The 27,972-nt window shown below is 43.3% G+C and overlaps 1 protein-coding gene across 2 annotated transcripts in view; it reads left to right on the top strand.

Moving 5' to 3' along the window:
- The window catches only part of STRN (striatin), a 574,950-nt gene that overhangs the window by 314,841 nt on the left and 232,137 nt on the right, over window positions 1–27,972 (top strand). For both annotated transcript variants that reach the window (XM_053711828.1, XM_053711827.1), the window contains exon 7: window positions 3,511–3,646. In XM_053711828.1, the coding sequence (XP_053567803.1) occupies window positions 3,511–3,646 (136 nt within the window). The remainder of the gene's footprint in view (window positions 1–3,510; window positions 3,647–27,972) is intronic.

Here is a 27,972-nt window from a genome sequence, read left to right as displayed (position 1 = left end):
CAGGCTCCTCAATTTGAGCCTATGCATTCTTTGGACATTAAACTACTTTCCTGGAAAGTGTTGTTCCTTTTGGCTATCTATTCTGCTAGAAGAGTTTCTGAATTATCTGCTCTTTCTTGTGAATCTCCTTCTCTGATTTTTCATCAGGATAAGGCGGTTTTGCGGACTTCATTTACATTTTTACCTAAGGTTGTGAATTCTAACAACATTAATAGAGAAATTGTTGTCCCTTCCTTGTGTCCTAATCCTAAGAATTCTTTGGAGAGATCCTTACATTCTTTGGATGTAGTAAGAGCTTTCAAATATTATGTTGAAGCTACTAAAGATTTCAGGAAGACTTCTGGTCTATTTGTTATCTTTTCTGGTTCTAGGAAAGGTCAGAAGGCTTCTGCCGTTTCCTTGGCATCATGGTTAAAGCTTTTGATTCATCAAGCTTATTTGGAGTCGGGTCAAGCCCCGCCTCAGAGAATTACAGCTCATTCTACTAGATCAGTTTCCACTTTGTGGGCTTCTAGGAATGAAGCTTCAGTTGATCAGATTTCCAAAGCAGCAACTTGGTCTTCTTTGCATACATTTACTAAATTCTACTATATTGATGTATTTGCTTCTTCGGAAGCAGTTTTTGGTAGAAAAGTTCTTCAGGCTCCTGTTTCAGTTTGATTCTTCTGCTTATGTTTTAAGTTTTTTCCTTTCATTTTTGAGAATAAACTTATATTTTGGGTCGTGGATTAATTTTCTTCAGCGGAAAATGGCTGTTTTTATTTTATCCCTCCCTCTCTAGTGACTCTTGCGTGGAGTTCCACATCTTGGGTATTGCTATCCCATACGTCACTAGCTCATGGACTCTTGCCAATTACATGAAAGAAAACATAATTTATGTAAGAACTTACCTGATAAATTCATTTCTTTCAAATTGGCAAGAGTCCATGAGGCCCACCTTTTTATGCTGGTTATGATTTTTTTGTATAAAGCACAATTATTTCCAATTTCCTTTGTTCATGCTTTTTACTCCTTTCTTTATCACCCCACTACTTGGCTTTTAGTTCAACTGAATTGTGGGTGTGGTGAGGGGTGTATTTATAGGCATTTTGAGGTTTGGTAAACTTTGCCCCTCCTGGTAGGATTGTATATCCCATACGTCACTAGCTCATGGACTCTTGCCAATATAACAGAAATTAATTTATCAGGTAAGTTCTTACATAAATTATGTTTTTGCGCTCTCCACCCTCTTTTTTTGCGCTCTCCCCCCTCTTTTTTTGCGCTCTCCCCCCCTCTTTTTTTGCGCTCTCCCCCCTCTTTTTTTGCGCTCTCCCCCCTCTTTTTTTGCGCTCTCCCCCCTCTTTTTTTGCGCTCTCCCCCCTCTTTTTGCGCTCTCCCCCCTCTTTTTTTGCGCTCTCCCCCCTCTTTTTTTGCGCTCTCCCCCCTCTTTTTTTGCGCTCTCCCCCCTCTTTTTTTGCGCTCTCCCCCTCTCTTTTGATGTCCCTCTCCCCCTCTCTTTTGATGTCCCTCTCCCCCTCTCTTTTGATGTCCCTCTCCCCCTCTCTTTTGATGTCCCTCTCCCCCTCTCTTTTGATGTCCCTCTCCCCCTCTCTTTTGCTGTCCCTCTCCCCCTCTCTTTTGCTGTCTCTCCCCCTCTCTTTTGCTGTCCCTCTCCCCCCCCCCTCTTTTGCTGTCTCTCCCCCCCCTCTTTTGCTGTCTCTCCCCCCCTCTTTTGCTGTCTCTCCCCCCCTCTTTTGCTGTCTCCCCCCCCCCTCTTTTGCTGTCTCTCCCCCCCTCTTTTGCTATCTCCCCCCCCTCTTTTGCTGTCTCCCCCCCCTCTTTTGCTGTCTCCCCCCCCTCTTTTGCTGTCTCCCCCCCCCTCTTTTGCGGTCTCCCCCCCCCCTCTTTTGCGGTCTCTCCCCCACCCCCCTTTTGCGGTCTCTCCCCCACCCCCCTTTTGCGGTCTCTCCCCCACCCCCCTTTTGCGGTCTCTCCCCCACCCCCCTTTTGCTGTCTCTCCCCCCCTCTTTTGCTGTCTCCCCCCCCCCTCTTTTGCTGTCTCTCCCCCTCTCTTTTGCTGTCCCTCTCCCCCCCTCTTTTGCTGTCTCCCCCCCCCCCTCTTTTGCTGTCTCTCCCCCTCTCTTTTGCTGTCCCTCTCCCCCCTTCTTTTGCTGTCTCTCCCCCCCTCTTTTGCTGTCCCCCCCCCCCTCTTTTGCTGTCCCCCCCCCCTCTTTTGCTGTCTCCCCCCCCCCTCTTTTGCTGTCTCCCCCCCCCCTCTTTTGCTGTCTCCCCCCCCCCCCTCTTTTGCTGTCTCCCCCCCTCTTTTGCTGTCTCTCCCCCCTCTTTTGCTGTCTCTCCCCCCTCTTTTGCTGTCTCTCCCCCCTCTTTTGCTGTCTCTTTCTCCCCTTTCTCCCCCCTCTCTTTTGCTGTCTCTCTCTCCCCTTTCTCCCCCCTCACTTTTGCTGTCTCTCTCTCCCCCCTCTCTTTTGCTGTCTCTCTCTCTCCCCTTTCTCCCCCTCTCTTTTGCTCGCTCTCTCTCTCTCTCTCCCCCCTCTCCTCTCTTTTGCTGTCTCGCTCTCCCCTTTTTCCTTTGCTCTCCTTTTTTTCCTTTGCTCTCCCCTTTTTCCTTTGCTCTCCCCTTTTTCCTTTGCTCTCCCCTTTTTCCTTTGCTCTCCCCTTTTTCCTTTGCTCTCCCCTTTTTCCTTTGCTCTCCCCTTTTTCCTTTGCTCTCCCCTTTTTCCTTTGCTCTCCCCTTTTTCCTTTGCTCTCCCCTTTTTCCTTTGCTCTCCCCTTTTTCCTTTGCTCTCCCCTTTTTCCTTTGCTCTCCCCTTTTTCCTTTGCTCTCCCCTTTTTCCTTTGCTCTCCCCTTTTTCCTTTGCTCTCCCCTTTTTCCTTTGCTCTCCCCTTTTTCCTTTGCTCTCCCCTTTTTCCTTTGCTCTCCCCTTTTTCCTTTGCTCTCCCCTTTTTCCTTTGCTCTCCCCTTTTCCCTCTCTCTTTTGCTCTCTCTATCCCCCCTCTTGCTCTCCCTCTCGCTCTATCCCCCCTCTTTTGGGCTCTCTCACGTCCGCAAGGCCCCACCCTAGTCACGTCCGGCCCAGCCCACGACATGCGTGGTCCCACCCAGCCTCTCCCGTGTCATACCCCGCCCGCGTCCCACCCGTCCCCGCCCACGCCACGTCCTTCTACGCCACGCCCGTCCCCTCCCACGTCACAACCCCTCACACCCGGTATGCCAGGTCAGTCTAAGACTACTGTGCACGACAGCTTCGGACAAACCCTCTTGGCCTTTTATATTATAGGGGGTTTGTGTGTGTGTGTGTGTGTGTGTGTGTATATGTATATATGTGTGTGTGTGTGTGTGTATATGTATATATGTGTATGTGTGTGTGTATATGTATATATATATATATATATATGTGTGTGTATGTATGTATATATATGTATGTGTGTATATGTGTATATATATGTATATTTACGTATAGACACACACACACTTCTTATTCCATTACATTGTCAATATCTTTCCTGTAGATTGTACGACGGAGAATTGTGCCTGATCCCATTGAAGACAGAGACACAGTAGAGGCATTGAAGGACTTTGATTTTTTGGGATCAGATGATAGTGATGGAGGGGAATCTCGAAGTGCTGGTGATGGCACTGAGTGGGGTAAGCATGTTTTTAGATAAATTTCAATAGTAAAAACTAAAATGCATTGTGAAATTAAAATGGCTGCCATACAATACAAAGAAATGCATGTTTTTCTTTTTCAGCATCTGGTTTTATGTATTGATTAATTTGTCTTCATGTTGTGTTTTTAACCATTGATAATGTTTAAATTGCATGTCTGTTTTTTGTTAACTTGGCTAAAATGTTTTTGTTTGATATTTTAGGCTTGATATTGTAATCATATTATTGGCAATGGGATTTCAAACATGAATTAAAAAAAAGTTGCTTTATCGTCATTGCAGAAAGATTTAATCCTCAAGTCTGTGTTTTAAAGGGGCAGTAAAATTAAATCTTCATGATTCAGGTTCAGCATACAATTTTAAACTGCAATGTACTTCTGTTACCAATGTTTTGTTCTTTTGGTATCCTTTGTTGAAAGGTAAAGCTAAGTAGTCTTATAGGAGGTGAGGAACGTGTACATATCTATGGGAGCAGTGTTTGCTATAAACTTTTTTTGCAAGCATTGCTGCTAGAAGGCTAGACACATGCACACTCCTGAGTTCACCTAGGATTACTCTTTAACAAAGGATAAGAAAAGGGCTAAGCAAAATTGAAAATTGTAGTAAAATGGAAAGTTGTTTAAAATATCATGCTCTATCCAATTGTCTTTACTCTCCCTTTAAGTAATATGAGGTTATAATGCCTTCGTTTTCTTTGTAGGAGCGTTTTATGCATCGCTGCTGTTACCTTTTACTGTACAATGTTTTTTTTTTTATTTCAGCAAAAATGTACAGTTGATTTTACTCTTAATATGATGAAGTTCTTTTCCTTGTTCTTATTGAACAAATAAAATGAAACACGATTTTTCTTTCCTATGGCATGAAGAGTCCACAAAACATTCTAATTACTAGTGGGATATTCACTCCTGGCCAGCAGGAGGAGGCAAAGAGAACCCCAGCAGAGCTGTTAAGTATCACTTCCCTTACCCATAGCCCCCAGTCATTCTTTGTCTTGATCACGGGAGGATGGAGAAGATGGTGTCTGAAGATTGTAATCCTTTTAATGGGTACTTTTCCCTGCAAGCAAGGATTGGGGCTATGCTGTGTCCATGTCAATCTCTTTAGTAAGAGTAATAGTTGCTATTAGCAGTTAGACAGTGAGGTAGTCTTTCTTCTAACATTATTGCTACCCCTATTATAGAAAGCCAGAGTTGGTTACTCTGTTCTTTCTTTTCTATAGGTCCTTGGTAGATATGGGGAAGCTGCCACACTCAGAAATCAGCTCATGTCGGACAGAGCAGGATCCACAGGTAAGTGCTTTCCCTTCTAGGTTTAAAGGTACGGGCACTATAGGGGTTAAATTCTTGTGGAAAGTATTTAAATCTGTTTTAGGGCCACTTTTATGTGAAAAGAGGCATCATTTTTATTGGGGGCTCAGAGATGGGAGAGTGTATGAAGTGTTTGCAAAATAAGAAGTAAAACTTGTCAGTCACTTTTCAGCTCAGCTTATTGGCCCAATCACTTTTTCTGTGCTGCTGTTGGTTTTCGCACTGTTTTTGTTTGGCGCAATTTTTTTATTTTTTTTATTTTATTGCGGTCACGTGACCACTCCTCGGCACTTGCAGTTTTCGGCTTCTCTGTTCAGATCAGAGATTGCTGCGACAAGTGTTGAGGCTGCATTTAGGCTGTTCCGGTAACAAGGAGGTGTTTTTTGCTATCGGGTGTGTCCGGTTTTCTGTGCTATTGGGATAGCAACTTCTTGAGGGGTAAGACCTCAGCAGAGCTGAGGGTTTTAAGTGCTTATTTATGTTTTATCGCTTCATATAAATAAACTTAATTTGGCATTTACATTTTTTTTTTGTTATTGTTAATTGTGAACCGATACCCAATTATGGACACTAAAACTGAAGTTGATTCATTTGAAAAATGCTTGTGTTTGGAGGCTAAGATAATTCCTCCTGTACAGTTTTGCTCTTCATGTTTAAATTAAACTTTACATTTTACATTTCAAAGATAAAATGTCTCTCCTTGAGTCTGCTGTCTCTCAGAATAGTTTTATCCTAGCTACGCCTCAGCTTTCCCCTCAAGCTTCACATGCAGTGCCCTGTGATTCCTCCTTTTTTTTTTTTTACCTGGGCATTTTGCTGCCCAGATTACTTCTGCTGTTTCTGCAGTTTTATCAGCTTTTCCAAAGGTTTCTGGTAAATGAAAGAGGAAATCTAAACATATTGATGTTAGTAAGGCTGACTCCGCTAAAGCTGCGTTAGTCAGTTTGTCTCAATTATCTGATGAGGATGATTCTTCAGTGACTTCTGAGGGGGAATTGTCAGATTCTGATACTGTAGTGTCAAATTCTGCAGATTCAGAGGAGATTCATTTCAGATTTAAGTTAGAACTCAAGCTCTTTTGCTACTTGCTACTTTTGAATAATTTGAATATGTTGCAGAGAATCCAAAGAGGTCTAGTAAGCTTAATAGGGTATATGATGTACCCTCATTTGTTGAAGTATTTCCAGATCCAGACCGTATGGCAGATATTATAACTCAGGAATGGGATAAACCAGGTATTCCTTTTTCCCCGTCCCCTGTTTTTAAAAAGATGTTTCCTCTTGCTGACTCTATTTGTGACTCGTGGTGCACGGTGCCCAAGGTAGAGGGAGCTATTTCTACTCTGGCTAAGGGAACTACTATTCCTATTAAAGATAGTTGTTCTTTCAAGTATCCCATGGATAAGAAGCTTGAGGCTTTTTTTTGAAGATGATGTACATTCATTAGGGATTACAGTGGCAACCTGTTGCTAGTATTGCTACAGTTGTATGGGCAGCATCTTATTGGTGCACTGATTTATCTAATCTTATCCTAGAAGAGACTACTATAGAGGAGATCCAAGACAGGATCAAGGCTCTCAAGCTAGCCAATACCTTTATTTGTGATGCCAACCTGCAAGTTCTTAGGTTGGGCGCTAAGATTTATTGTTTTACTGTTTTAGCTCACAGAGCTCTCTGGTTAAAATCTTGGTCTGCAGATGTTACATCCATCTCCAAGCTTTTATCTCTGCCTTATAAGGGTAAAACCTTGTTTGGTCCAGGTCTGGCAGAAATTATTTCTGACATTACAGGTAGAAAGGGTTTTCCTTTCTTCCTAAATGGAAAGAGTCCACAGCTGCATTCATTACCTTTGGAAAATAAGAACCTGGCCACCAGGAGGAGGCAAAGACACCCTATCAAAAGGCTTAAATACTCCTCCCACTTCCCTCATCCCCCAGTCATTCTTTGCCTTTCTTCCCAGGAGGTTGGCAGAGAAGTGTCAGAAGTTTTTTCTTATGAAGGGTAGTACTCAGAAGTTTTAAGTAATCCTATCGGTCTCTCAGGGAAAGCCAGGATGAAAGTTGGAGTCCGGAGATGCAGGGAGAGTCTTTCTACGAAACCATCCCGACTCATATTAACAGCTCCACAAGCAATCGGCATTGTCTAACTTCACTTCGCTGCCTGCTTTTTTCTCTAAGTCCATGGCGGAGGCGCTGCTACTATTCGTCACACTTGAAGGACCATGTTCCTGTTCCACTGTGTAGATTCCGGTAAGATCGTTTAATTTTACTTCATCAGTATGCATTGTATCTTAGTAATGTTTCCCTAAGAAACTATCTTGCGGGACTTAAGTATATTTATAGGGCCTCAGTGAGGTTCCTTTGGTATCTTGGAATTGAGGGTTAATATCTCCCGAGGGGGATTGTTGAACAGGGGGGGGGGGGGGTTAATCATGTGTATGTGATTCAATTTCCTTATGTGTAGTGTTAACTGGGCTCTTGGCTTAGAACATAATAGGTCTTTGGAAGTGATGCGACCTTATGGTTTGGCGCGCTTTTTTTGACTGTACGGTTCACCTTGTAACTAGACGTGTTAACTTTCTGGTCTTCCATTTCCGCATTCCTGACCGTGTGGCGACTTAAAAATTAGAGTCTGCTGGTGTCTGGTTCTAGGAGGTGGTGAGTGCCCCAGAAATTGTGGGTGTCAGGTGCCGTTTATGTTTATTAGTCCATATTAGTATATTCTCTAGCTATGGAGGATTCTGATGCTGAGACTGTTCAAATTTCAGATTTTTCAACTTGTAAAGAATGCGATTTGGCCTCGTTGACACAGGTCAATCAGTTATGCTCGATATGCTGTAATAGAGCGCCCTGTTCCTCGAGCTCGGGGAACAGGGGTCTGCTGAGCCATCTGCCTTTTTGCTTTCACATATTTTTGCCGATTATGCATCTGCAAAGTACAGGCGTTTATTTGCGTTTGTGCTCGTGCCCGATCGTCCCGGGTCTACCAACCTTTGGTGGGCCTATACAATTACCTGTGGGTGTAGCTGTCCCTGAGTGATGTGCCTTTTCGTTACAGAATAGCGCGTCTCCGCGTTTTACTCAGACGTTTTTGAGTTATTGGAGGATCCTATCCTTAACGGATACGGGAATCCGCAGTATTCTACTTCGAATGGCTCACCTCATTAGACATGAGGGGATGACGTAATTTCCAAATAGTCTGCTTATTGAGATCTTTCCCAGTTTCTTTTACAAGATACGATGAGTCCACGGATTTCATCCTTATGGGATATCGCTTCCTGGTCAACAGGAGGAGGCAAAGAGCACCACAGCCGAGCTGTATATATAGCTCCTCCCTTCCCTCCCACTCCAGTCATTCTCTTTGCCTGTGTTAGAAATAGGAAGAGGTAAAGTGAGGTGATGATTTAGTTTCTTCAATCAAATTTGATACTTTTGCCTCGTCTGAGGCTGTTTTTGGGAGAAAAGTTCTTCAAGCAGTGGTGCCTTCCGTTTAGGTTCCCTGTCTTGTCCCTCCCTTTCATCCGTGTCCTATAGCTTTGGTATTGTATCCCATAAGTAAGGATGAAATCCGTGGACTCATCGTATCTTGTAAAAGAAAAAGGAAATTTATGCTTACCTGATAAATTTGTTTCTTTTACGATACAATGATTCCACGGCCCACCCTGTTTTTGTATGACAGGTCTTTTATTTTTGTTAAACTTCAGTCACCTCTGCACCTTGGCTTTTCCTTTCTCTTCCTAACTTTGGTCGAATGACTGGAGTGGGAGGGAAGGGAGGAGCTATATATACAGCTCTGCTGTGGTGCTCTTTGCCTCCTCCGGTTGACCAGGAAGCGAAATCCCATAAGTAAGGATGAAATTCGTGGACTCATCGTATCGTAAAAGAAACAACTTTATCGGGTAAGCATAAATTTCCTTTTTTTTGTTGGAAGATCAGGGTTCCGTTTGGCTGGTCTTGCGGGTACGCCTGTTTTCTTCCTGGGCGTTAACCTACGGGTTGCTTTTATATTTTCTTTATCCAGTTAGGATGTCTTTTTAATTTAGATTATGTGTTTCTTTCGGGAACTTCTGGGATCGATTCTCTGCGGTTGCTTCTTCGGAAGCTTGTTATGGGACACGTTAGTCCTAGGTTTGTCTGTTTTACCTTCCCCTCTGAGGGAGGATTTAGCCATCTTGACAGTTACGACCCAAGCTGCGGCTGATCCTTCTGGGATTCAGATCTTCTGTCCTGTGGCTTGTTGAGACACCTGGCGCCTGTCTGCCTGGCTGGTCCGGTTGGGCGCTGAGTGCTCACATTATTTGTGTGTCTTGTTTTCTTTACAAGTTCAGCTAAACACTCTGGAAGGATCCGCATGAATGGAAGATTGTGTCATTCCTTATTCAGCACTCAATCTGGTGACTGGGTCAGTGGAGTTCTGCTGCGTCACTCTCCCTGCTCCGATTTCCTCGGGGCCTAGAGTTTCTTTCCTCTCGGAGGAGGATTGGAGGCTTAGCGCCTTCTTACCGCTGTTTGAGCGGTTTGGCCTTCTGAGGCTCTGGACCTCGGGTTCCTTGGGGAGACCTGGTTCCCTTCGGTAGTTTGTTCTTTTGTAGGGACATGGGCAGTGTGGTCTCCTTGAGCTCTGTTTAGGGTTCCTGCCCGGAGCTGGGGGATGCTCCGCATCCTTTTTCTTCTCCTCTGAGTTTTGGGGGTGATGTGGAGGCTAGCCTTTGTTCAAGTGACTTTGTCCTCGAGGCATCCCCTTGCTCTTGTTCGTAGGTGACTGTTGCGGCTAGTGCTCTAGTGACCTTGTTTCGGTCTTTGCTGCCTTAGCTTCTTGGAGTGTTGGACTCTGGCAATGCGTGGTCTTGTCTTCTAACGGGACTTGCAAGTTTTTCTCGTTGTCCATTTGACTTTGGACATTGTATGGTATCTCCCGGGAGTCTGGTTTTATATCAGATGGGGTTCTTGTTTACTTGGGGGGGATCGGACCTCTCCTCGATCTGGCTCTTCCGGTGGATGAGTTTTTCACTCAGCATTTCTTTTGTGGATCCCGTTGCGGGTTGTACCGGACTGTTAGGATCTAGAGCTGGTCTGGTGTTCCCCAGTTCCAGGATAGTTGGGCGGTGCCCTTTGATTGGGCTCGTTGATCTGATTCAGTAGACCAGGTTTTTCTGGGTGCCGATGCCCCCTGGGCTTGCCCTTTGCCTATGGTTGGTTCCCTTGGTTGGCTTGCTTGCTGAAATAGTGTGATGACTTAGCTGCGCTGCAAGCAAAGGGGTTCGCTGTAGAACCACTGCAGCTATGGCACCTTGTCTGTGTGCTAGCCAATTAGATCTTCAGGGGATTCCTTCCAGGTCCGGGTGTTGGAGTTTTGTTCTCTTGGTTCAGCCCACGGCTGTGTCCTGGGGGCAGGTGCTCAGTCCTTCCGGCCCGCTTGCTGGCCTCTCTTTGTCTTGTGGCGGGGGGCTTATATCCTTCCATCGGAAGTGTGGTCCCTATCTTGGGGCTTCTCCTGGTTTCAGGAGGGTAGGACAGATGGGTTAATCTATTTTGGAGAGAGGTACACTCTCTGGGTTGTTCTGTCCATTTGGAGAGTTGCTGGCTCCGCTTTGAGTCTATGTTGGGCCTTTAGCTAGACCTCTAGGTCTAAGGCCTTGTCGACGGTCTCCATGTGGTATTCGGGTTGGCACCCAAGCACTATTTTTTTCCACTCATTGTTTGAGCATGGGGTTTTTCTGGTCCCCTGGTTTCAGACCTGCCGATGCTTGGGCTGGCCCGGATGGTGGTAGGTCCTGAGATCCGTTTTTCTCTCGGATCTTGGAGGCGCATTGGTCCTCGTTGAGGTTCTGGGCTCTCCTTTTATTTTGAGTCCTATGTGTCAGTCTGGCGGTTTCAGTTGCCTAAAGTGTACCTTCTGTAAGAGAGGTTTGACAGTGCTCTGACTTAGTATAATGGTTAGAGCAACAGCTTAAGACTTTAACAACTCAGTTTTGATTCCCATTACAGGGAAATATTTTTCGCTACTTTTTGGTAGATGCTTCTAATAAGCATTTCTCTTTATCATCCTAAGGATGGCAGCTTGTTCTTGACTCAGGTGTTTACCTCGTCTGGGTCTGCTACATGTAATTTTGCCAGAACGCCTCAGGGTTCGGAGTTTGGATGATGTTTGGTCTCCGTTTTCAGTTGTTCCTAGGCGCTGGTTGACTTGCTGCCTTGCAAGTGAAGGGTTGCTCTTTGAAACCAGCTACAGCTGTTTGCGCCTTGACCAAATGCTAGATAGCTGTTCCAATCCTTTGCAGGATATTGGGAGAACTTTTTCTTTGTTCTGCTTCCGATTCTAAACCTTGTGGTTCTATTGTGATAGTGCGTTGCCTCCCCTTGTTGTCTGGACCCTTTTAGGTCTTGCGAGCTTGGTTTGTTTGGAGGTTTTTCCTTTTATGCAGTTTGTGGTACCTTTCGGTACCCATTTGGTTCTTCCGTGCCTTATTTCTTTGGGAGTTTCGGCGGGGGTTCCCTTCGCTAGTAAGGGTTGTGTGGTCGGACAGACTGTGGGGCGACGGTGTCTTCTGGAGGATTGTTGGCTCAGTTGTATCCGATGTTGCGGTCTCTACCTAGGTTTCCGGGTTATCTGCTGGTCAGTGTCCTTGTGGCCTTTTCCCTTTCTGTTTTTCCTGGCTTCGGGCAAAGTGTTTTTTTTTTTTTTTTTTTGGTTGGGTAGTGGTTTTCAGGCCTGGTGCTGCCTATTGTACCCTCCGGTTTTGGCATTCGGTGTCCTCTATAGCTTGGGTATTGTTTTCCCAAAAGTAATGAATGCAGCTGTGGACTCTTTCCATTTAGGAAGAAAAACATAAATTATGCTTACATGATCATTTTCTTTTCTTCCGATGGAAAGAGTCCACAGCTCCCCACCCGTCTTTTTTTATGTGGGGCGTTTTTTTTTTTTTTATTATTCTTCTGGCACCTTTTCACCCAGATATTTATTCTACTGTTCCTTGTTCCTCGGCAGAATGACTGGGGGATGAGGGAAGTGGGGGATCCTTGGGCCATAGATATAGTATCCCACAGTTACACTGTTCCACCTGTTGAGGTTATTTGCGAATCGGATAGAGAAAGGCCTTCTTAAACTGCGTAAAGGACCTATCATCCCTGGGAGTGATTGTTACAGTTCCTCTAGAGGAACAGTGTCTAGGATTCTATTCAAATCTATTTGTAGTAACCAAGGAGGGCACTTTTTATCCCATTCTGGACCTAAAGTGTCTCAATCAATTCCTTAGGGTTTCCGTTTTTCAAGTTGGAGACCATCCGTTCTATTCTTCCTTTGGTCCAAAAGGGCCAGTTCATGATGACCGTAGATCTGAAGGACGCATATCTTCATGTTCTTTTTCACAGGGATCATTACCAGTATCTAAGGTTTGCCTTCCAGGAGAAACATTCCCAGTTTGCCCTTCCTTTTGACCTTGCTACAGCTCCCAGAATTTTTACAAAGGTTCTGGGGGCTCTTCTGGCAGTGGTGAGGTCCCAGGGTATTGCTGTGCCGCCTTATCTAGATGACATTCTAGTTCAAACGCCATCTTTTTGTCTAGCAAGATCTCATACCGAGATGTTGTTTATTCTACGTTCCCACGGGTGGAAAGTGAATCTGGGAAAGAGTTCCCTTGTTCCAGATACAAGGGTTTATTTCTTGGGAACAATCATAGATACCCTGTCCATGAAGATTTTTCTGATGGACGTCAGAAAATCCAAGCTTCAGGTTTCTTGCATGTCTCTCAAGTCTGCTATTCGTCCATCTGTGGCTCAATGCATGGAGGTGATTGGACTAATGGTTGCCTCCATGAACATAATTCCTTTTTCTCTGTTCCATCTGATATCTCTGCAGCTATACATGCTCAGTCAATGAAACGTTTGGAAGTTTAACTCTTTCTCAGGACCATCTGTCTTGGGGCACATGCTTCCTGATGCCTTCCTTGGTGATTGTGACCACGGACGCCAGCCTGTTAGGCTGGGGAGCAGTTTGGGGTTTCTAAAAAACACAGGGTCTGTGGACTCCTGAGGAGTCGTCTCTTCCAATAGACATCTTGGAGTTGAGAGCAATTTTCTATTCTTTAATAGCTTGGCCTCAACTAGCTTTTGTCCGATTTATCAGATTTCAGTCAATCACTTCAGTGGCCTACATCAATCACCAGGGAGGAGCTTGGAGTTCCTTGGCAATGAAGGTGGTGTCTCACACTTTCCAGTGGGCAAAATCTCACAATTGCCATCTCTCTGCCATCCACATACCAGGGGTGGACAACTGGGAGGCGGATTTTATAAGCAGGCAGAATTTCTCCAACATAGGTGTGTCCGGTCCACGGCGTCATCCTTACTTGTGGGAATATTCTCTTCCCCAACAGGAAATGGCAAAGAGCCCAGCAAAGCTGGTCACATGATCCCTCCTAGGCTCCGCCTACCCCAGTCATTCTCTTTGCCGTTGTACAGGCAACATCTCCACGGAGATGGCTTAGAGTTTTTTAGTGTTTAACTGTAGTTTTTATTATTCAGGATCCCTGAAAGCTCAGGGTCTTTGGTCTCGGGAAGAATCTCTTCTACCGATAAATATTCTGGAACTGAGAGCGATATTCAATGCTCTCAAGGCTTGGCCTCAGCTAGCAAAGGCCAAGTTCATACGGTTTCAATCAGACAACATGACGACTGTTGCGTACATCAACCATCAGGGGGGAACAAGGAGTTCCCTGGCGATGGAAGAAGTGACCAAAATCATTCAATGGGCGGAGACTCACTCCTGCCACCTGTCTGCAATCCACATCCCAGGAGTGGAAAATTGGGAAGCGGATTTTCTGAGTCGTCAGACATTACATCCGGGAGAGTGGGAACTCCATCCGGAAATCTTTGCCCAAATTACTCAACTGTGGGGCATTCCAGACATGGATCTGATGGCCTCTCGTCAGAACTTCAAGGTTCCTTGCTACGGGTCCAGATCCAGGGATCCCAAGGCGACTCTAGTAGATGCACTAGTAGCACCTTGGACCTTCAAACTAGCTTATGTATTCCCGCCGTTTCCTCTCATCCCCAGGCTGGTAGCCAGGATCAATCAGGAGAGGGCGTCGGTGATCTTGATAGCTCCTGCGTGGCCACGCAGGACTTGGTATGCAGATCTGGTGAATATGTCATCGGCTCCACCATGGAAGCTACCTTTGAGACGAGACCTTCTTGTTCAAGGTCCGTTCGAACATCCGAATCTGGTCTCACTCCAGCTGACGGCTTGGAGATTGAACGCTTGATCTTATCAAAACGAGGGTTCTCAGATTCTGTTATTTATACTCTTGTTCAGGCCAGAAAGCCTGTAACTAGAAAAATTTACCACAAAATATGGAAAAAATATATCTGCTGGTGTGAATCTAAAGGATTCCCTTGGGACAAGGTAAAGATTCCTAAGATTCTATCCTTTCTTCAAGAAGGATTGGAGAAAGGATTATCTGCAAGTTCCTTGAAGGGACAGATTTCTGCCTTGTCTGTGTTACTTCACAAAAAGCTGGCGGCTGTGCCAGATGTTCAAGCCTTTGTTCAGGCTCTGGTTAGAATCAAGCCTGTTTACAAACCTTTGACTCCTCCTTGGAGTCTCAACTTAGTTCTTTCAGTTCTTCATGGGGTTCCGTTTGAACCCTTACATTCCGTTGATATTAAGTTATTATCTTGGAAAGTTTTGTTTTTGGTTGCAATTTCTTCTGCTAGAAGAGTTTCAGAATTATCTGCTCTGCAGTGTTCTCCTCCTTATCTGGTGTTCCATGCAGATAAGGTGGTTTTACGTACTAAACCTGGTTTTCTTCCGAAAGTTGTTTCTAACAAAAACATTAACCAGGAGATAGTCGTGCCTTCTTTGTGTCCGAAACCAGTTTCGAAGAAGGAACGTTTGTTGCACAATTTGGATGTTGTTCGCGCTCTAAAATTCTATTTAGATGCTACAAAGGATTTTAGACAAACATCTTCCTTGTTTGTTGTTTATTCTGGTAAAAGGAGAGGTCAAAAAGCAACTTCTACCTCTCTCTCTTTTTGGATTAAAAGCATCATCAGATTGGCTTACGAGACTGCCGGACGGCAGCCTCCTGAAAGAATCACAGCTCATTCCACTAGGGCTGTGGCTTCCACATGGGCCTTCAAGAACGAGGCTTCTGTTGATCAGATATGTAGGGCAGCGACTTGGTCTTCTCTGCACACTTTTACCAAATGTTACAAGTTTGATACTTTTGCTTCTTCTGAGGCTATTTTTGGGAGAAAGGTTTTGCAAGCCGTGGTGCCTTCCATTTAGGTGACCTGATTTGCTCCCTCCCTTCATCCGTGTCCTAAAGCTTTGGTATTGGTTCCCACAAGTAAGGATGACGCCGTGGACCGGACACACCTATGTTGGAGAAAACAGAATTTATGTTTACCTGATAAATTACTTTCTCCAACGGTGTGTCCGGTCCACGGCCCGCCCTGGTTTTTTAATCAGGTCTGATATTTTATTTTCTTTAACTACAGTCACCACGGTATCATATGGTTTCTCCTATGCAAATATTCCTCCTTAACGTCGGTCGAATGACTGGGGTAGGCGGAGCCTAGGAGGGATCATGTGACCAGCTTTGCTGGGCTCTTTGCCATTTCCTGTTGGGGAAGAGAATATTCCCACAAGTAAGGATGACGCCGTGGACCGGACACACCGTTGGAGAAAGTAATTTATCAGGTAAACATAAATTCTGTTTTTCATCCCAGAGAGTGGGCTCTCCACCCAGCGGTTTTCACAATAACAACTCTCAGGTGGGAGGTTCCGGAGTTTGATCTGATTGCGTCTCGTCAAAACGCCAAGCTTCCAAAGTACGGTTAAAGGTCAAGAGATCCTCAAGCCATTCTGGTAGATGCTTTAGCGGGCCCTTGGAGCTTCAATCTAGCATATCGGTTTCCTCAGTTTGCGTTGCTTCCACGAGTAATTGCTTGCATCAAACAGGAGAAAGCTTCTGTGATTCTAATAACTCCTGCATGGCCTCGCAGGATCTGGTTCATGAATCTGGTGACGATGTCCTCTCTTCCGCCATGGAGGTTACCTTTCAGCAAGGACCTTCTACTTTAGGGTCCCTTCATCCAAATCTGGTTTCTCGGAAGCTGACTGCTTGGAGATTGAAAGTCTAAGTGTGACTAAACGTGTCTTCTCTGAAAAAGTCATAGATATTATGCTTCAGGCTTGTAAACTGGTTACTCACAGAATTTACCATAGGGTATGGTGTAAATACCTTAATTGATGTGATTCAAAAGGTTTTTCTTGGAACAAAGGGTTCCTCAAATTTTGGCTTTCTTCCATGTAATTGGCACGAGTCCATGAGCTAGTGACGTATGGGATATACAATCCTACCAGGAGGGGCAAAGTTTACCAAACCTCAAAATGCCTATAAATACACCCCTTACCATACCCACAATTCAGTTTTAGAAACTTTGCCTCCTATGGAGGTGGTGAAGTAAGTTTGTGCTAAGATTTCTACGTTGATATGTGCTTCTCAGCATTTTGAAGCCCGATTCCTCTGAGTACAGTGAATGTCAGAGGGATGTGAAGGGGGAGTATCACCTATTGAATGCAATGGTTTTCCTTGCTGGAGATCTATTTCATATGTTCTCTGTTATCTGTCTTAGAGATTCATCTCCTACCTCCCTTATTCAGATCAACGATATACTCTCATATTCCATTACCTCTACTGATAACTGTTTCAGTACTTGTTTGGCTATCTGCTATATGTGGATAGGTGTCTTTCGGTAAGTATGTTTTCATTATTTAGGACACTCTCAGCTATAGTTTGGCACTTTATGCATTAATATAAAGTTCTAAATATATGTATTGTACTTATATTTGCCATGAGTCAGGTTCATGTATATTTCCTTTTGCAGACTATCAGTTTCATATTTAGGAAAATATTTTTCTTACCTGGGGCATAGTCTTTTTTCAATTGACTGCTTTTTCATTAAATTTCACGGGCAAAATTAGGCTCACGAGTGTGCAAAATACCAAAGTTTATTGCGTCATTCTTGGCACGAGAATTTTTTGGCACGAAGGTACGTCTGATGACGCAAATTCGTCATTTCCGACGTCTTAGTTGACGCTGAGTTCCTTGCACAAGGTTGCGTCTACAATGACGCGAGTGTGTCATTTCCAGATGTTAGCGGCAAACAAAATTCAGTTTGCGTTGTGCGTCATACTTGACGCCAAATAATTTCATTATTTAAAACCCCATTCCTTTATGCCTCTTGCCTTTTTCTATGTCAGAGGGCTATGCTGTTTGCATTTTTTTCCCCATTCCTGAAACTGCCATATAAGGAAATTGATCATTTTGCTTTATATGTTGTTTTTTCTCTTACATTTGCAAGATGTCTCAATCTGATCCTGTCTCAGAAACCACTGTTGGAACCCTGCTGCCGATAACAGTTTTACCAAAGCTAAGTGCATCTGTTGTAAATTTGTGGAGATTATATCTCCTGCTGAGGTATATAATAGTTGTCATGATAAGCTTTTACATGCAGAGAATGTGTCCATCAGTAATCGTACAATGCCTGTTGTTCCTTCAACAGCTAATGTACATGATATACCTGTGAATATAAAATATTTTATTGCTGATGCGATTCAGAAGGCTTTGTCTGCCATCCCGCCTTCTAATAAACGTAAAAGGTCTTTTAAAACTTCTCATAAAGTTGATGAAATTTCAAACGACCGACAACATACTGAATTATCCTCCTCTGATGAGGATCTATCTGATTTAGAAGAACCTTCCTCAGATATTGACACTATCAAATTTACTTATTTATTTAAAATGGAGTATATTCGTTCCTTCTTAAGAGGTGTTGATTAAATTGAACATTAAGGAAACTAGTTCTCTTGATATTAAAACTAGTAAACGTTTAAATTCTGTTTAGAAACCACATGTGGTTACTCCAGAGGTTTTTCCAGTTCCTGATTCTATTTCTGATATGATTTCTAACAAATGGAATAGGCCTGGTACTTCTTTTATTCCTTCAAGGTTTAAAAAATTGTATCCTTTGCCAGCAGTTAGATTGGAGTTTTGGGAAAAGATCCCCAAAGTTGATGTGGCTATTTCTACTCTTGCTAAACGTACAACTATTCCTATGGAAGATAGTACTTCTTTTAAAGACCCTTTAGATAGCAAACTTGAATCGTGTCTAAGGAAAGCTTATTTATATTCTGGCTATCTTCTCAGGCCTGCCATTTCTATGGCTGATGTTGAAAAGTTTAGCGCAACAGGAAATTGATCCTGATTTGTCTAGCATTGTTTGCTTGCTTCAACATGCTAATCATTTTATCGGTGATGCCATTTTTTATATCATCAAAATTTATGTTAAATCTATGTCTTTAGCTATTTTAGCTAGAAGGGCTATTTTAGCTAGAAGGGCTTTGTGGCTCAAATATTGGAATGCTGACATGGTATCTAAGTCTAGACTACTATCTCTTTCTTTCCAAGGTAATAAGTTATTTGGTTTCTTAGTTGTATTCGATTATTTCAACTGTCACTGGGGGGGAGGGAGTTTTTTTGCCAAAGGATAAAAGACCTAAGGGTAAATCTAAAGCTTCTAACCATTTTCGTTCCTTTCGACAAAATAAGGAACGGAAACCTAATCCTTCCCCCAAAGAATCTGGTTCCAATTGGAAACCTTCTTGAAGTTTGAGTAAATCCAAACCGTTTAAGAAACCAAAGCCAGCCCCCAAGTCTGCATGAAGGTGCGGCCCTCATTCCAGCTCAGCTGGTAGGGGGCAGATTAAGATTCTTCCAAAACATTTGGGCAAATTCTGTCCAAAATCAATGGATTCAGAGTATTGTCTCTCAAGGGTACCGAATAGGATTCAGAGTAAGACCTCCTGTGAGAAGATGTTTTCTCTCACGCATCCCAGCAAATCTAGTAAAAGCTCAGGCTTTTCTGAAGTGTGTTTCAGACCTGGAGCTTTCAGGGGTAATCATACCAGTTCCGTTTCAGGAACAGGGTCTGGGGTTTTATTCAAATCTATTCATTGTCCCAAAGAAAGAAAATTCATTCAGGCCAGTTCTGGATCTGAAAATTTTTAATCGTTATGTAAGAGTGCCAAATTTCAAAATGGTGACTATAAGAACTATTCTGCCTTTTGTTCAGCCAAGGGCATTATATGTCCACAATAGACTTACAGGATGCATATCTTCATATTCCGATTCATCCAGATCACTATAATTTTCTGAGATTCTCTTTTCTAGACAAGCATTACCAATTTGTTTCTCTTCCATTGTTGCCTAGCGACAGCTCCAAGAGTCTTTTCAAAGGTTCTCGGTGCCCTACTCTCTGTTATCAGAAAACGGGGTATTGCGGTGTTTCCTTATTTGGACGCTATCTTGGTACTAGCTCAGTCTTTACATTCTGCAGAATCTCACACGTATCAACTAGTGTTGTTTCTTCAAGGACATGGTTGGAGGATGAATTTACCAAAAAGTTCTTTGATTCCTCAGACAAGGGTCACATTTTTAGGTTTCCAGATAGATTCAGTGTCCATGAACTCTGTGTCTAACAGACAAGAGACAATTTAAAATTGGTTTCAGCTTGTCGGAACCTTCAGTCTCAATCATTTCCTTCAGTAGCTATGTGCATGGAAGTTTTAGGTCTCATGACTGCAGCATCGGACGTGATCCCCTTTGCTCATTTTCATATGAGAACTCTCCATCTTTGTATGCTGAACCAATGGTGCAGGAATTATACAAATATATCACAATTAATATCCTTAAATCCCAATGTTCGACTCTCTCTGACTTGGTGGTTAGATCACCATTGTATAGTTCAAGGGGCCTCTTTTGTTCGTCCAACCTGGACTGTGATCACAACAGATGCAAGTCTTTCAGGTTGGGGAACTGTCTGGGGATCTCTGACAGCACAAGGGGTTTGGAAATCTCAAGAGGCGAGGTTACCAATCAATATTTTGGAACTCTGTGCTATTTTCAGGGCTCTTCAGGTTTGGCCTCTGTTGAAGAAAGAACCATTCATTTGTTTTTCAGACAGACAATATCACAACTGTGGCATATGTCAATCATCAGGGTTGGACTCACAGTCCCCAATCTATGAAAGAAGTATCTCGGATTCTTGCTTGGGCGGAATTCAGCTCCTGTCTAATTTCTGAGGTTCATATCCCAGGTATAGACAATTGGGACGCGGATTATCTCAGCCTTCAGACTTTACATCGGGGGAGTGGTCGCTCCATCCATATGTTTTCTCAGATTGTTCAGATGTGGGGTCTTCCAGAAATAGATCTGATGACTTCCCATATAAACAAGAAACTACCCAGGTACCTGTCCAGGTCCAGGAATCCTCAGGCGGAAGCGGTGGATGCGTTAACAGTTCCTTGGTGTTACCATCCTGCTTATATTTTCCCGCCTGGTTCCCACCTGGTTCTAGGAAAAGTCAGAAGGCTTCTGCCATTTCCTTGGCATCTTGGTTAAAGCTTTTGATTCATCAGGCTTATTTGGAGTCGGGTCAGGCCCCGCCTCATAGAATTACAGCTCAATCTACTAGATCAGTCTTCACTTCATGGGCTTTTAAGAATGAAGCTTCAGTTGATCAGATTTGCAAAGCAGCAACTTGGTCTTCTTTGCTTACATTTACTAAATTCTACCGTTTTTATATATTTGCTTCTTCGGAAACGGTTTTTGGTAGAAAAGTTTTTCAGGCAGCTGTTTCAGTTTGATTCCTCTGCTTATGTTTAAGTTTTTTCTTTTCATTATGAGAATAAACTTATATTTTGGGTTGTGGATTAATTTTTTTCAGCGGAAAATGACTGTTATTATTTTATACCTCCCTCTCTAGTGACTCTTCTGTGGAGTTCCACATCTTGGGTATTACTATCCCATACGTCACTAGCTCATGGGCTCTTGCCAATTACATGAAAGAAAACATAATTTATGTAAGAACTTACCTGATTCATTTCTTTCATATTGGCAAGAGTCCATGAGACCCACCCTTTCTATGGTGGTTATGCTTTATTTGTATAAAGCACAATTATTTCCAAATTCCTTTGTTGATGCTTTTTACTCCTTTCTTTATTACCCACTACTTGGCTATTCCTTAAACTGAATTGTGTGTGCGGTAAGGGGTGTATTTATAGGTATTTTGAGGTTTGGGAAACTTTGCCTTTCCTGGTAGGATTGTATATCCCATACGTCACTAGCTCATGGACTCTTCCCAATATGAAAGAAATTAATTTATCAGGTAAGTTCTTACATAAATTATGTTTTTCTTCAGGTGGGCCTGGAGATGGGTTTGTCAGTCAGTACTTTAAAGCAGTGATTTTTAACCTTTTTTTTGCCGTGGCACACTTTTTTACATTAAAAAATCCTGTGGCACACCACCATCCCAAAATGTAAAAAAAATCACACATTGTAGCCTAATACAGCATATATATATACACATACACACAAACACACACATACTGTATGTATTGTGCTGTTATGCCATGCCTCCTACAAACTACCCCTGCACTGGGAGTAAAAAACAAGCAAAGTTTAAAAAATATGTCACACTGTTGTCAGTCTGCCATGGCACACCTGAGGATCTCTCACGGCACACTAGTGTGCCACGGCACACTGGTTGAAAAACACTGCTTTAAAGGGTCAGATTTCTGCTCTGTCTATTCTTCTGCATAAATGTCTGGCAGTTCTGCCAGATGTTCAGTCTTTTGTTCAGGCCCTGGTCAGAATCAGGCCTGTGTTTAAAATTTGTTGCTCCTCCTTGGAGTCTTAACCTTGTTCTTAGAGTTTTGCAGCAGGCTCCGTTTGAGCCGATGCATTCTGTTAGTATTAAATGACTATCTTGGAAGGTTTTGTTTCTTCTTGCTATGCTCGCAGAGTTTACAAACTTTCGGCTCTGCAGTGTGATTCCCCTTACTTTATATTTCATGCTGATAAGGCGATCTTTTGTACTAAGCTGGGGTTTCTCCCAAAAGGCACTGTCGGATCACAATATTTATCAGGAAATTGTTGTTCTTCCTTTTCCTTCCTAAGATAGGGAGAGTCCACGGCTTCATTCCTTACTGTTGGCCCCCTTACTCATTACCCCAGTCATTCTTTGCCTTTCGTCACGTAAGGAGGCGGCAGAGAAGTGTCAGAAGATTCGAAGAGTCCTGCAAAAGGGTATCTGCCCTTCGACTGGAGTTTTAAGTAGTCATGTCAACCTCTCTGAGAGTGTTGATGAAAGTTAGAGTTGGAGATGCATGCAACGTTTTTCTGCGAAACCATCCAGACTACTGCTAACAGCTCCTAAGCAATCAGTGTTGATGAGTTTCACTGCCTGCTTTCTCTTAAGTCCATGTCAGGAGCGCTGCTATAAGACTTTCACACTTGAGAGGCTGTGTTCTGTTCCACAGCATGGATCCTGGAGGTAAGATTGTTTAAATTTTTACACATAAAACTCTATATCAGGGTCTCAGTGTGGCTCCTTTATACCTTGATAGAATACAGGGTTAATATCATCTGATGGGGGGGTTATTGAACAGTTGGGGTTAATTAATCAATGTATTAATTATTTACATGCTGCTTTGTGTAATTTTTTTTCCTGGGCTGATAGACTGTGTTTTTGGCTGGAACAAACAGGTTTCACTTAAGTTTTTTTAAAGTGTTGCACAGCTCCTATTACTTGCTGTACTTGTTATAACTGGGAAGTACTGTCTTACACTCCATGTGGGTCTATGCTCATTTCCTCCATTCCGGCTGAGACTTGAACCTGAGGAGAGCGTTTCCTCTGTTAACTGTCTGGGTCTAGGAGGGGGTGAGTGCCTCAGCCATTGGGAGTATAAAAGGTGCAGTTGTTTATAATAAAAAAAGTTTTTTTGTGTCTTTCTGTGGGTATGACCTGAGCTATTGAGGGCTCTTGACATGTTAGAAGGTACTCCTTCTGTACTAAATCATACCTGTTTATATTGTAAGGAGCCTGTGGTTTTCCCGCCCATTCAATTATGTTCCACATGCCTTAACACCGTTATAAAGTCTAAGAAGGTAAACAAACCTGCTAAGGCTTTTAGTCCCTCTGAGCCGTCTACCTCTAAGGACTTGGTGTCCCGTGAGATTACTACCCTTGCTACATTATCCACTCCACATGCAGTTCCCCGTAGCACATCTAATCCTCCATCCGCAGATTTAGCTATTATGTCACAGTTATCTGATGATGAGTTAACCTCTGTAGTTTCAGAGGGTGAACTTTCTGGGTCGGAGTCCTTGGCGTCTAAGCCTCCTGCTGCGGAGGAACCATCCTTTAGATTTAAAATTGAGTACTTGTGTTTTTTTATTAAAGGAGGTTCTTTCTACGTTAGAGGTTCCAGAGGCCGCGCTGCCTGAAGAGCCTATGATACCTAAATTAGACAGAGTTTACGAAGACAGGAAAGTTCCTTTGACTTTTCCTGTGCCGATTAAGATGGCGAACATTATTAAAAACAAATGGGAACGAATTGGTTCTTTCTTTTCCCCCTTGTCTACTTTTAAAAAGTTGTTCCCGGACTCTCAACTGGATTTGTGGGGCTCGATTCCTAAGGTGGATGGTGCTTTCTCTACGCTTGCTAAATGTACTACTATACCTCTTGAGGATAGTTATTCGTTCAGAGAGCCGACGGATAAGAAAATGGAAACCTTTCTGAGAAAGATGTTTCAACATACAGGTTTTTTGTTTCAACATGCTGCTGCAATTGCCGTGGTTGCCAGAGGGGCTACCTACTAGTGCGACCCTCCGGGCGCTCTCGTTGAAGTCTTGGTCTGCGGATATGACTTTTATGTCCAGACTCCTTTCTCTTCCCTTCAAGGGAAATATTTTATTTGGTCCAGGTCAAGTCAAGTCAAGGGTGCCTTCCTACCTCAAGATAAGAACAAGTCTAAGGGATGGCAATCTACTCATTTTTGTTCCTTTCGTTCTGACAAATCCCAACGACAACAATCCTCCTCCAAGCCCAAGCAACCTAAGAGTACTTGGAAGCAGGCTCAGTCCTGGAATAAATCCAAGCAGAATAAGAAGCCCGCCGAAAAATCAGCATGAAGTGGATCTAATAGATGCACTAGCAGTGTCATGGAGATTCAAACTCATATCTTTTTCCTCCATTACCGCTTCTTCCTCGAGTGGTGGCACGCATCAAGCAGGAGCAGTTATCTGTAATCCTGATTGCTCCATCGTGGCCACGACGAATGTGGTTCGCGGATCTAATGGGGATGTCCTCATCTCCGTGAATGTTACCTTGTTGCAGAGACCTGCTGATACAAGGTCCATTTGTTCATTAAAATCTAGATTCTCTGAGGCAGACCATGTGGATATGGAATGCTTAGTGTTAGCCAAGAGAGGTTTCTCTGAGAGTGTCATTGATACTCTTATTCAAGCTCGTAAACCAGTTATTCGGCGTATATACCACAAGGTGTGGAGGACCTACTTATTCTGGTGTGAAGAGAGTGATTTTTCCTGGCACAGAGTTAAGGATGGGCTGGAGAAGGGCCTTTCTGCTAGTTCCCTGAGGGGACAGATTGCGGCCCTGTCGATTTTATTGCACGAGAGACTAGCTGAGCTTCCAGGCGTGCAGGCCTTTGTTAAGGCTCTGATTAGGATCAGACCTGTGTTTAGATCTGGGGCTCCTCCTTGGAGCCTAAATCTTATTCTTTGGGTTTTGCAACAGGTTCCGTTTGAGCCTCTGCATTCCGTTGACATTAACTTGGAAGGTTCTCTTTTTACTGGCTATTGCCTCTGCGCGCAGAGTTTCTGAGATCTCTGCTTTGCAATGTGAGCCCCCTTATCTGATTTTTTTTTTTTCATGCAGATAAGGCAGTTTTACGTACTAAATTAGGTTTTCTTCCTAAGGTTGTGTCAGATCGCAACATCAATCCGTAGATTGTGGTTCCTTCCTTGTGTCCTAATCCTCCTTCATCGAAGGAATGATTACTTTACAATTTGGATGCGGTCCACGCCTTGAAATTCTATCTTCAGGCTACTAAGGAGTTTAGACAATCTTCCTCTTTGTTTGTTGTCTATTCGAGGAAGCTTAAGGGGCAGAAGGCTACTTAGACTTCCCTATCTTTTTGGCTAAGGAGTGTCATTCCCTTAGCCTACGAGACAGTGGGACATCGTCGTCCTGAGAGGATATCGGCTCATTCCACTAGAGCAGTTGCTTCCTCTTGGGCCTTTAAGAACGAGGCCTCTATGAATCAGATTTGTAAGGCGGCTACCTGGTCCTCCTTACATACTTTTTCAAAATTTTACAAGTTTGATGTTTCTGCTTTGGCTGAAGCAGCTTTCAGGAGAAAAGTTTTGCAGTCTGTGGTGCCCTCAGAATAGGGTCCACCTCCTCCTTTTTGTTCCCACCCGTTATTCATTGTTTCCTCTGGAGCTTGGGTATAGTTTTCCCAACAGTAAGGAATGAAGCTGTGGACTCTCCCTATCTTAGGAAGGAAAACATAATGTATGCTTACCAGATAAATGCCTTTCCTTCCGGATAGGGAGAGTCCACGGCCCCTGTCCGTTTTTTCTTGTCTATGGGCGGTCCCCTATTATTTATTTTTATTCTTCTGGCACCATTTATACCCTAATGTTTCTTCTACTTTTCCTTGTTCCCTAGGCAGAATGACTGGGGTAATGAGGAAGTGGGAGGGATATTTAAGCCTTTGGCTGGGGTGTCTTTGCCTCCTCCTGGTGGCCAGGTGTTGTATTTCCCAAAAGTAAGGAATGAAGCCGTGGACTCTCCCTATCCGGAAGGAAAGGAATTTATCTGGTAAGCATAAATTTGTCCTAAACCTTCTTCCAATAAGGAACGTCTTTTGCATAACTTGGATGTTGTGAGTGCTCTTAAATTTTACCTTCAAGCAACTAAAGATTTCTCTTGCAAGGTGTATCCAGTCCACGGATTCATCCTTTACTTGTGGGATATTCTCATTCCCTACAGGAAGTGGCAAAGAGAGCACACAGCAGAGCTGTCCATATAGCTCCCCCTCTAGCTCCACCCCCCAGTCATTCTCTTTGCCGGCTCTAAGCACTAGGGTCTCTCTACGGGAGGGTAAAGTGAATGTGGTGTTAGAATTGTAGTTTTTATTATCTTCAATCAAAAGTTTGTTATTTTAAATGGTACCGGTTTGTACTATTTACTCTCTAGCAGAAAAGTGATGAAGATTTCTGCTGAGAGGAAAATGATTTTAGCATGTTGTAACTAAAATCCACTGCTGTTCCCACACAGGACTGAGGAGTACCAGAAAACTTCAGTTGGGGGGAACGGTTTGCAGGGTAATCTGCAATGAGGTATGTTCAGTCATTTATTTCTAGACAAGACTGAGATAATGCTAGAAGAGACTGACAATATCCCCATGAGGGTGGGGGGGTAAGCTATGTTCACAGACTTGGTAAGGAATTGAATGCTTACATAACAGGGCTAATTATGCTGTTTGACACTGACTCAGGGCAATCGATTGTTTATTTAAGGAAAATATAGTTTGTAGACACTTTGAAAGTCCTTTTGGGGTTCTTTCTGGGGTTATTACCCACGTGGCTGTTTTTTATTCACTTAAGAGTGATTTACTAGGCCTCACAGCTCCGGAGTAGAGTGGGAGGGGCCTAATTTCGCGCCTCAGATGCGCAGTTAGAATTGCAGAGAAGTTCATGCTGCTTCACATGGAGGGTCCTGCTGCTGTTTGAGGGCCTTATAGAAGCTATATTCCCCCAAATCTGATCCCTAAGGGCAGGTAGGGCCACAGCAAGGCTGTGGCAAGGTGCTGTACTATTTTTAACCGTGTGTTGGCTTTAGGCTGCTCCGGTTTGGGCATTAAGGGGTTAATCGTTTTGAAACTTGTGGTGCAATCTTATTAAGGCTTTAGGTACATACTGTGAAAATTTCAGGAGAATTGCTGCATTTTTCACTGTTTTGTAAATTTGGGTGCTCTTTTTATCTCTTAAAGGCACAGTAACGTTTTTTTTTTTTCAAATTGTGTTTATTTGATTAAAGTGATTTCCAAGCCTGCTTGTGTATATTACTAGTCTATTAAACATGTCTGACACTAAGGAAAATCCTTGTTCAATGTGTTTAGAAGCCATGGTGGAACCCCCTCTCAGAATGTGTCCCACTTGTACTGATATGTCTACAGGGAGTGCAGAATTATTAGGCAAGTTGTATTTTTGAGGATTAATTTTATTATTGAACAACAACCATGTTCTCAATGAACCCAAAAAACTCATTAATATCAAAGCTGAATATTTTTGGAAGTAGTTTTAGTTTGTTTTTAGTTTTAGCTATTTTAGGGGGATATCTGTGTGTGCAGGTGACTATTACTGTGCATAATTATTAGGCAACTTAACAAAAAACAAATATATACCCATTTCAATTATTTATTTTTACCAGTGAAACCAATATAACATCTCAACATTCACAAATATACATTTCTGACATTCAAAAACAAAACAAAAACAAATCAGTGACCAATATAGCCACCTTTCTTTGCAAGGACACTCAAAAGCCTGCCATCCATGGATTCTGTCAGTGTTTTGATCTGTTCACCATCAACATTGCGTGCAGCAGCAACCACAGCCTCCCAGACACTGTTCAGAGAGGTGTACTGTTTTCCCTCCTTGTAAATCTCACATTTGATGATGGACCACAGGTTCTCAATGGGGTTCAGTACAGGTGAACAAGGAGGCCATGTCATTAGATTTTCTTCTTTTATACCCTTTCTTGCCAGCCACGCTGTGGAGTACTTGGACGCGTGTGATGGAGCATTGTCCTGCATGAAAATCATGTTTTTCTTGAAGGATGCAGACTTCTTCCTGTACCACTGCTTGAAGAAGGTGTCTTCCAGAAACTGGCAGTAGGACTGGGAGTTGAGCTTGACTCCATCCTCAACCCGAAAAGGCCCCACAAGCTCATCTTTGATGATACCAGCCCAAACCAGTACTCCTTTCAGCCTTTCTTACCTTGGCCATGTCTCTGAGTATTGCACACCTTGTGCTTTTGGGCACTCCAGTGATGTTGCAGCTCTG

This window comes from Bombina bombina, chromosome 4 (genome assembly GCF_027579735.1).
Source record: "Bombina bombina isolate aBomBom1 chromosome 4, aBomBom1.pri, whole genome shotgun sequence".
NCBI classification, from domain to species: domain Eukaryota; kingdom Metazoa; phylum Chordata; class Amphibia; order Anura; family Bombinatoridae; genus Bombina; species Bombina bombina.
The sequence above is the reverse complement of the archived record's forward strand: the minus strand, read 5'-3'. Positions and strand labels throughout refer to the sequence as shown.